The 10,350-nt window shown below is 33.9% G+C and overlaps 1 protein-coding gene across 2 annotated transcripts; it reads left to right on the top strand.

The window, feature by feature from the left end:
• The first annotated feature begins 751 nt into the window (after positions 1-751).
• Positions 752-9,241, top strand: LOC124831259 (glycosyltransferase BC10-like). 2 transcript variants are annotated; one of them, XM_047305192.2, is made up of 11 exons: positions 752-994; positions 1,473-1,947; positions 4,445-4,543; positions 5,084-5,184; positions 5,273-5,344; positions 5,488-5,578; positions 6,837-6,917; positions 7,552-7,614; positions 7,698-7,820; positions 8,501-8,539; positions 8,656-9,241. In XM_047305192.2, exons 2-11 carry the CDS (start codon positions 1,561-1,563, stop codon positions 8,782-8,784), a joined length of 1,185 nt encoding a protein of 394 aa, XP_047161148.1. In that variant the 5' UTR covers positions 752-994; positions 1,473-1,560; the 3' UTR covers positions 8,785-9,241. The 2 variants fall into 2 exon arrangements, with proteins under 2 accessions (XP_047161148.1, XP_087957034.1); XM_088100908.1 differs by having other exon boundaries at positions 1,500-1,947.
• Positions 9,242-10,350: the final 1,109 nt, after the last annotated feature.

A 10,350-nucleotide genomic window follows, 5' to 3' on the forward strand; every position in this document is an offset into this window, starting at 1 on the left:
AAAAATGCGTTATGCCGTTTTATTTTTATGTTAGATGTTTAAAATGAATTGTGAATATTTGTTCACAAAAATTAGTCAGTCTATTTAATAATTAAAATTGAGTTTAGACCAAAATTCTATCAAAATCCACATCACACACACCCTAACTTTAATGGAAAATAATATTATAATTAAATGATAGAGGTTTCCAAGAAACTTTCATTAATCATAATTGAATAAGTGTGATATTGGATTTTAAATATATATATATTGGGTCTACTCGGTCAACTTACTAATCCTCCAACTCAGCATATCTTGAATCCTTCAACCATCATGGTAGGCTACTACTATAGAGTTGGAATAAATTAATTTTTTTAAAAAAGTTAATAAATATTTTTATTACGTATCTAATACTAATAATATTCATATATTGTTTTTTCTAATTTTATACTTTTTAATATTTATGTATTTAAATTGAATTTTATACAATATTAAAGAGGAGAAAAGTGGGAAGGGTGAATAATGGTGAATATACATACATGAAATAAATGCGTAGAGTACTAGAGAGAAGTGTGTGACATGACAAATTGAAGTGCGAGACAGCGATTGGCGGAGAAAGAACTTAACACCCTTACACTTACACCCACGTGGTGTTATGTTTTTTATGTCTACTACAGGTGCATTTCATTCATTAATTAAAATTAATTAATCCAAATGATGAATTAACCTGATAATTAATTAATGATATTATTTAACAGCACCGGAATCATCGCTCTCCACTTGGCTGGCTACACAAATCTGAATGTACCTCTAACCAATCTCCTCTCTTATTTCCTTTGAACAATCTGTATCTGTCCCTGTCTCCATCGTCGTTTCGTGTTTCTACACTCCCATCCTCCTGTTTTCGTTTTTCTTCCTTTTTTTTTTCATTTAATTTATTATCGTTCTTCTTCGTTTATCTGCTTCGCGCTTCCTTCAGATTTGTTCTCCCCTCAGATCCCTGTCTGGATCACAGGTATTCATTCTTTCCTTTGTTCCTTCGTTCTTTCACATATTTCACTCTGCTTTGCAATGTTATTTGAATCAGTCAATTTAAGATCTGAAATCTTCAATCCTCTCTCCCTGTGTCTCGCTCGCTCATTACTTATACAGATAATTTATTTTGTTTTTTATTTTCGTTTCAGTTTTTTGGTGTTTGACTCGAATTATTTATGTTAGGTTTCGTACTTCATAACGCGACGCTGTTGTTTTCTGTTTGTGGATCTTGTTGATTTATGCGTCGTTTAGGTTGAAATTTATGGTTTAATGTTGTGTTTGTGTCATGATTAGGTAGAGGATAAGATCTGGAGTGTGTTTTTTCTTTTTTCTTTTTTATACGAATTGTGAAAGGCGGGTGAAAAGAAACTAGAAATGTTGATTGATATACAGGTGTGTAATTTTGGTAATTGAATTGTTTTTTTTTTTTTTTGCTTTGTGTTTTTGGTAATTGGCAGTGAGACGGCGTTGTTGAGTTTGAACAGATGAAGTAATGTTGATGGATGGTGGATGTATGGGGAAGCTGGTGAGGTGCCTTGAACTTAGATGAAGAAGGAACGTGCATGGCCGCAATTCATAAGGAATCTTTTGATCATGGTTGGATCAAGAAGCCGGCCACAGTTGAGGAGGCCTACTTGGATTATTGTTCTTGTTTCCATAGTGTGTGTGTTTCTCGTTGCTGCCTACGTGTATCCGCCGCGGAGCCCGTCTTCCTGCTCCCTCTTCTCCTCCAGTGGTTGTGGTGGCAGTATTATCGATCTACCGCCTGCGGCTCAGTCGCGTCAATTGACTGATGCGGAGGTTGAGTCTCGGGTTGTTATTAACGAGATTCTCAACTATTATCCTGTGATAACCAAGAAACCTAAAGTAGCTTTTTTGTTTTTGACTCCGAGTTCGTTGCCGTTCGAGAGGCTCTGGCACATGTTCTTTAAGGTTTGAAATTCCTCCTCCTAAGGCCATGAACTTTGCTCTTGTGCCTTATTTTGTATGTACCGTATTGATGCTATGTCTAGTAAGTTTTTCAATTTTCCGTGTTTTGTTTGTAGTTTTATCCAACAACTTGTATGTTTGCGTTGTTTTAGTTGGCATTAGTTTGAGAATGGGAGCATAAGTGATCTGCAGAAAGAACAATATACTATAGGTCCTTTTTGCCTTTACTATATTCAATATATACGTACTGATGAGACGAACACACTCTAAAGATTAGACGAGATTTATTGGTGGGATATACTGGTTTGCTTGGTGCAAAACAGACAATTCACGACCCCTATTCTGCAGTCTGATTCATTGTGAGCAGATAATCTGCTGGCAAATTGTGGAGATGAATGGTGGATTGAATCTGGATATATTTTCTTTATCCGTGGATGAAAATACATTTGGATTAAGATGGAAAAGTATGAAGGAATGATCAATTTCTGTTAATAAATAAGTTGTAAAGTTGAAGGACCCTTTGCCTGAAAAGCTTTGGCAAAGTCAGCTACAGTGCATGACAAAGGAACAAGACTTTGTGCCTATTTATGATACTCTTATCTATGTGGACATGGAGTTAAGTTTTTCTCACTTTTTATTTAATTCGTGAATCATAATGCTTTGTGAAATTTTCTCTTCTAGCATGTTGGATATCTTTGAATTTCACTCTAGTTGTTTGTGAAATTTTCAGTTCTTGCATGTTAGATAATCGATATTTAGTTGGTTTTATAGAATAGCTTTAAAATTATAGCTTCGTAGTATGACCTATATCATTGCATAAGCTTGGTGATTTCTTATAGAACTAGACCAGAAATTAGTTATTAACAAAGAAAACAAGTTAGAGTATTCTCCTTTGACATTGGATCACTGGATTCCCTAGGTATATTTCTCCCATTGTAGACCTTGGTAATTGGGGTTGGTTTTTGACCACATCCTCACCTTTTCCTCAAGATGAAGTATTAGGTGAAAGCTCGGGAGCAACTAATTATTGTGGATCCATACAATCATGTAGCTCCAGCCAATTGATGCAATGCATCTTTGTCGATATGAGTAGGTTCTTGTTAGGAATGTAAAGTGTGTTGTAAGTCCCATATTGGTTAAAATTGGATAATATATAAGTGGAAATACATATAAACCTACTGCCTTAAGGTTTTAGATAAAAAGTGGTGTTTTGATTTCTTTTATAGGTTTGTTCAGGACGTTGGTATTAAATCTCCTTATTGTCTCTGCCACAAATGGTACTATAACAGTTGATGGTTTGTCTTGGTGATTGACTTGGATGAATAATATCAAATAAATCAAAAATCCTAAAGTTTGAGGATTTCTCATATCAAAAGTCTTCTCTTTTAGGAAAGTGTGTCCCTATTCAAAACAACCATACAAAGAAAGGGTTACCACTAAAGTAAACATTGGGTAAAAATAAGTTAGATGAATAATATTGGTTTAAGGTTTTGGGTTGAAAGAGGGTGATTGTTAAAAATTTAAGGTCAGTTGAAAGTCTCACATTAGGTAAAAATAAGTTAGATGAATAATATTGGTTTAAGGTTTTGGGTTGAAAGTGATTACTTGGTCTCTTATATGAGTTTGTTTTGTTCATGACTCATTAGTGTTGAATCTACCTGGGTCTCCCTTCAAAGAACCCTTAGTTGTCTAGGATGTCTGAAACATGAATACCCATTGTCGCTAAATGCTACAGTCATGGAGTGTAGAGGCTGATTATCCTGTAGTAGCTATTGTGTTTTTCTTGGTAAATCTTAATCTCATGGAGTATAGTGGCTGAACTATGTACTTGGGACAACATGTGAATTGGCATGGCTTTATTAATTACTTCAGCAAGTAAAGTTAGAATATTTCAAGATGAATTTGATTTAACCGGCCCACTCTTCATATTGCTTCCAATTGAACCAATCCAGTTTTTCATTATAGATCAAATCAAATGCAGATTGATTGTCACTTCATTTTTGGGAAGATTGTATATGTATGTATGTATGTATGTAACATGCTTTGTGCATTTGATTTGTATGCTATAGCTAGCAGGGTTGTTGGATGTAGCACATGCCTAAATTAGTTTTAGAACACATCCATATTAAGATATAATTAATATTTATATGATGTTACGGCACCGGCACTCGTTAATATAAACCCCCAGCAGTTCGTAGTTAAGTATTATACTCGCACCAAACCTAGTAGTATTGAATCTAGGCAGGAAATTTAGGGAGCTTCTAGCATGAGTTTTGATTTTACTTTCCATCTACTTTTTCTATTTATGCGTTTCGTTTAACAATAGAAATTTGAGCATTGTTCTATATGTGCTCCAAATAAGGTTAGAATACCAGGACATTTTAGAAAAATATCAATGTATGTTTCTCATCTTGGAATCTGGATAAGTATCAGTTCAATTCCTTTTCCTTTGAATATGTTGCTTCCATTATATTTGAATTATACTCGTTGCCAAATGCAGGGCCATGAGGGCAAATTCTCTGTTTATGTACATGCATCAAAGGACAAGCCAACACATGTCAGCCCCTATTTTGTTGGACGAGATATTCACAGTGCACCGGTATGGTGTATACCACATGATTTGAATATATAATTTACAAGCACTCGATATGATAGTTTGAAGTTTCAATTCCAACATAATTTTAGGATGATTGAAACTGCGAACACTATAAGCAATTTGATGTTTGCTTTTTAATAAAAAGTTAACAATTGATTGGAATTGGAGAGTATCATCATACAAATCTCTCAGTCTGTTTATTTTGTTACTCTCTGTTTTTCTTTTTGCTGTAACAAAACTGCTCTTTTGTCTCTCAGCTAAGCAGTGAGAACTAGCATTCATATGAGCACTTTTATTTTCTATATGTACACAAAAGAATATATTTATTCTCCTGATAAACAGTTCATGGATCCGACTCTTCAAATGGTAGTATGGTAGAATCGTTAATTGAAGGCAGAACTTTAGTAACGTTGTGAACACCAGAAAAAATAATCACGAAAACTTTCTTCTAATGTTATGATTCTCTGGTGTTTAACATGCATCCAATTTTCTTTGGTCGAGCCATTTGTTTCTTTATGCCAACTTGTTTTCACTTTCTTGCAGGTAGGCTGGGGAAAAATTTCTATGGTTGAGGCTGAAAGAAGACTTTTGGCAAATGCACTGTTAGACCCTGATAATCAACATTTTGTATTGTTGTCTGAAAGGTCTTTTGTTATCTAATTCTTTTTTTTTTCTGCAAGTCATACTTTGTGGAATTGAATCTAATCAACTGCACACTCATTTGTGCTTCAGTTGTATACCTGTACGTCGCTTTGATTTTGTGTACAACTACTTATTATTAACAAATGTCAGCTTTATTGACAGGTAAGAAAATATATAAGACTTTCTACGAATTAGTTGATGAAATTCTAACTTTTTGCTTTGAGTAAATATTCTATACTACGGAATTTGTGGATGGTAATTCGGACTAATCTGTGTCTATTTTCTCCTTCACCTTTTGGATAAAGCTATGTGGATCCTGGTCCTCATGGAAATGGCAGGTATATAGAATATATGTTGCCCGAAGTGGAAAAGAAAGATTTCCGAAAGGGTTCCCAGGTATGATTTATATTGAAAAAATTGAGCATCATTCAGTTGAAGTGTTTCCTTAATGTCATCTTCCCTTTTTCTATTTCTTTTGAAAGGAACTTGGGTGTTATGGGATGTCCATGTCTTATATTGAGTATTATGAGATACTCGGTGGAGTAGTATTTAAGTGTTTATTTCTCCTCCTTTAACAACTAGCTTTTTAGGTTGCTTATGCAACTAGTATCAAAGATGGTTGTTGGTGTCTTAGAAAGGGTTACCTATGGGGTCTCTGACTGGTGAAGTGATGTTTGGTTTCACGTTAAATTAAGTCAAATGTAGATCCATGATCCAACTCCTAGTTGGACCTACTGTGAATAGTTTCGATTTTACACATCCAAAATGTGGATTTGTGCTTCAAACGCCAAGTCAAGCCTTCACAAAGATTAATGAGGAAATCAATTGAAGTGTGGTAGTTTGACCTATCAATGTGTCGACTATCAATTGTGGTGTTTCATTTGGAACTTGAGTATTATATTTTGCCTAAGTCTCATATTGAGTAAAATGCGTGTGATACGGAGTATTTAAGTGGTTGTTTCCGTTAATGTTTGGTTGCTTATAAGTTCCCTTGGCATTGTATGGCTAATCTGGTTGGAAAGAAGCTTTTTTTCCTACTTTCGTCACATGTTTCTCCCCTTATTGGTCATTTTACGCCCTACTTTATCCATATCCACAGATTATTGCAACAATGGAAATGTCATTGATTTCATTTATGTATTTTTTTCCTCTTTATAGTGAGAGTGATGTCACTGAGGAGTTCATGTACGTACTATTTTGCCGTCCTTTCCTTTATCAGGCAATCCTTCCTTATGTGCATATATTAAACAAGAATAACAATAGCTTATTTCTTTCACTATTTCATTAATTGTATAAAATATATTACCTTGGGGTTGTTGGACAATATAACTGTCTTCCAGTCATTTTAAGTTGTCAATCTTCATACTTAGTTTGTGGAAGAAGTTGTTGACATGCATTGAAAGTTATCATAATAGTAAAAAGTTTTGGAAAATGCAGTTAAAGTTTGATATGCAGGGTCTTCATACCTGGCAGAAGTTTTTGACATCACAGTACACTTTCTTTTGTCATTCATGTGTAGTCTAAAATGCGTTTCCATTCATAATTGTAAAAAATTGCATGAAAAATGTTTTTTATATTACAAATTTAGAATTAGGAAACCATTTAAAACTTTTCTGTCATGCAACTGACTTGGATCTTGTGGTTTCTCATGCAGTGGTTCTCAATGAAGCGGCAGCATGCTATAATAGTTATGGCAGACAGTCTCTATTTTACAAAATTCAAGCACCATTGCAGGGTACTATGTTTTTAAGAACCTCTTGTGTTTATTTGTTTGCTAAGTGGGTGGGTTGTCTGATCCATTTGGTATTATTCCTATGATCCTATCATCTTTGTTAAGAATGTTAGTGTAGGTAAATGTGCTTATGATTTCTGAACAATAGCCCACTGTTATTTTCAATTTTTTTGTCCACTGTTTTTAAGAAATAATTTTTAAAAAAATTATTAAGAAAGAAATCCCCTGGATTAGCATTTTGCTGCATTAAGTTTTGCTGGAAGATTATAAAGATTTCCTGGACATAGTAATCAGTGGCCTCTTAATATTTAATATCTAGATATTAACTATACTTATTCTTCGCTCCGTGCCTTCTTTTCGTTATTTTATTTATCCTCATATATTTAAATACAGTTTTTCGTTTTCTATTAAGAAATGCCATTTGTTGAAGTAAGATGCCGGTGATAATTTTTTATTAAGATATGTTGTCAGTGGTATTCTTGCTGTAGCATGTATGAATGGTTTTTTTAAACTAAATGCTTCTCTTGATAAATTGATTGATAATCGGACATTTAATTTAATTTTATTCATGTTGAACTAAGTCACTTACATTTTTGGCTTCAATGACAAAATACTGCTCGTGTTTGAAACTTCCCAGCCAAATATGGAGGGAAACCGCAATTGCTACGCTGATGAGCATTACCTGCCAACCTTCTTTACAGTCAGTATACCAATCTGTTCTATTTTATATTATGACAATAGGAATCTCTTTTCTCCCAACTGACTCGCTTCGTGGGTACTTAGATGCTTGATCCAGGTGGAATCGCAAATTGGTCAGTAACATATGTTGATTGGTCTGAAGGAAAATGGCATCCGAGGTCATTCAGAGCTCGGGATGTTACTTATCAAGTCATGAAAAACATAGCAGTATGTGACAGATTTTACTCATTCCCTTCAGATGTGTTTGCTTTGTTAATTTGAATCTTCGAGAATATTTTTGCTTTCTACTTTTTATTTATTTATTTCTCCGTGAGTGTCATTGTTAGGTTCAGTTTTTTGGGTATGTCTGTCTAGGATTTCAATTATGCATAGTAAAGGTTCGAACGAGTTAATAAACGGGTTCCGGCTAAGATATTCAGTTTCAACCCGTAAATATTTATGGGTATGGATTTGTTACTGTGCATTCATATCGAGAAGTGACAATTGGGTGTTTACACTGTTGGGTTGTCCAAAAAGTGCAACTCTAATAACTTTGAAGAGTTATGGAGAAATAGAAAAGGAAAACGAAATGGAAGATTTACTTACGTGAATTCCTTGTTCCGGGATTCTCACTTGTGTTAAATAGGTTGTATATAATTATATGATTTACCCAACATAATTTTCTAGGGGACTTAAGTAGGAAGAGTGATGTGGCCGATAATTTTCGTTATAGGTTGTTACTTGTAATTTCATTGATCTTAATGAAGTTCCTTTTCATTTCCCTCACGACCCTTTTCATAATTTTTTGTTTGCACACCTAGTTAGTTTCAGTTTCTTTTTACTTCGCGTGGTTCTTGAACAGTATTTATCTTGAATTTTACTTAATGACATGATTTCATTCACTGCAGTACATTGATGAAAGTCCACATTTTACTAGTGATGCAAAGGTATAAATCTCCTTCATCTAATTTAGGTTCAGAACTCGTTCACGCAGTGTGACATTGCTTCTGCTTCTTTAGAAGAAATGAATTATTATTAATTTCCAATTTCATGCGTCATGCAGAGAACAGTGGTGATTACACCGTGCGTATTGAACGGCTCAAAGCGATCATGTTATCTATTTGCCCGGAAATTTTTCCCAGAAACTCAGGAAAGATTGATCCAGCTCTACTCTAATTCTACAATATTCTAAAGTATTTATATTTATCATCATTCTTTGGTGAATCAACACCATGTGATCCCAGCCTCACCGTCTTGCACATAGTGAATTGTTTTTGAGAAAATCCCTAAGACAACTGGAAATTTTTCTTAGGAAGACAAGAAGCTGATTTGGTTAAAATTTGCTTTTCTCTGGGGCTGGACGGAACTGCGGAGCTTGTCTGGTTGGATAATTTGCTGTTCCTATTGTACTTTTTTTAAGGTATTAAAAACATCATAGATTTCTCTTACGGATAAGTTTTGGTATCCTTGATAGAGACTAGAGAGGGAGGGCTAAGGTTTGGGTTTTGATTCGGACTCTGGAAGCTAACTGTCACCTATGACTGTTATTGCATCTACAAATTTTCTGCAGTCATGCATTAAATGTTACCTCATGAATGGTTTAGCAGTTATGCGCAGAATTTTGGAAGAATTCTGTTTTATTTTAGAAATTGGCAATGTCTGCTCTGTGACAATTTTTTTGCTTAAAATTTAGTTTGATCATTAGTATTTGACAAGTTTAATACATGTGCAGACTAGTTTGGCCTGAAAGCAAAAAGGGAGATGAATGCACTTAATCTATGCAAAATAAAAGAGAACAAAACACTGCCAATGTCTTAATTTATAACTTAATGGTCAGGCATGTAAAGGAGATTTACGAAGTTCACACTAGACTAGTAAGAAAATGAGTACTGTTCACACATTCAATTGGTCACTTTGCACTTTCACTCTTGATTGGACCGTGGGTGCATATATCACAACAAATTTAGTTTTACAAGCTTTATATTTTGAGTATGATTTTAAGAATACATTAATTTAATTTGATTTGAAATATCAATTTCCAATCAACCAACAATTAATTTCCTCCATTTAACAATGAATCAATGATACAAATTCAGATTTCAACATGCAACTACAATTTTGTCCATAATTTGTAATCTCAACAACCAAATCATTCTCTAATATGCAATTCATCATTTGACAATAGTTTTGATGATATAATCAGGGAAATGTGCATATGATTGATTATCTTTAATCAAAATCAAATAACCACAACTTTAAAAAATTCTTATTTGAACATGCAAATAAAAAGTTGATGTTTTTATGAAGAAGCATTCATAATCAATTATTTCTGAAACTCAAAACTGACAAAGACAACATTCAGAATCACATATTCAACACATTTTCTCAAATAAACACATTCACCAAATTATATGATCAAGCCATGAGTGTGACTTGAGTGAACCCTAATGTGAGAGTAAAAATTTAGAAAAAGTGAATGAATAGAATTTCTGTACTTACTTGATTTTGCTGAGAATGAAAAAGTGACGAAGAATGAGGGTTTGAAGATTGTGTGAATAAAAGGTTAGATGTTGTGGAGGTTTATAGAGAGCGTTGAGAGTGAGTGGGGTGAGTGGGTTTTAAATGAGTAGAAAATATAATGGTTAAATTTTAAAGTTTAAAATTTTAAAAACTGCGGAGGGTGTTTCATCATGTAAAATATACTTTTTCTCTTGTTAAAATAATCCTATCCTCTTTTAACTCTACACATTTTTAACAA

This window comes from Vigna umbellata, chromosome 1 (assembly GCF_029865625.1).
Source record: "Vigna umbellata cultivar VRB3 chromosome 1, Vumbellata_1.0, whole genome shotgun sequence".
NCBI classification, from domain to species: Eukaryota; Viridiplantae; Streptophyta; class Magnoliopsida; order Fabales; family Fabaceae; genus Vigna; species Vigna umbellata.

Excerpts from the sequence above, each read along its gene's own strand:
- LOC124831259 (XM_047305192.2), top strand. The coding sequence starts at position 1,561 with ATGAAGAAGGAACGTGCATGGCCGCAATTCATAAGGAATCTTTTGATC. Across the intron at positions 1,948-4,444 it reads TCTGGCACATGTTCTTTAAG|GGCCATGAGGGCAAATTCTC; the intron begins GTTTGAAATTCC and ends TGCCAAATGCAG. Across the intron at positions 8,540-8,655 it reads ATTTTACTAGTGATGCAAAG|AGAACAGTGGTGATTACACC; the intron begins GTATAAATCTCC and ends TGCGTCATGCAG.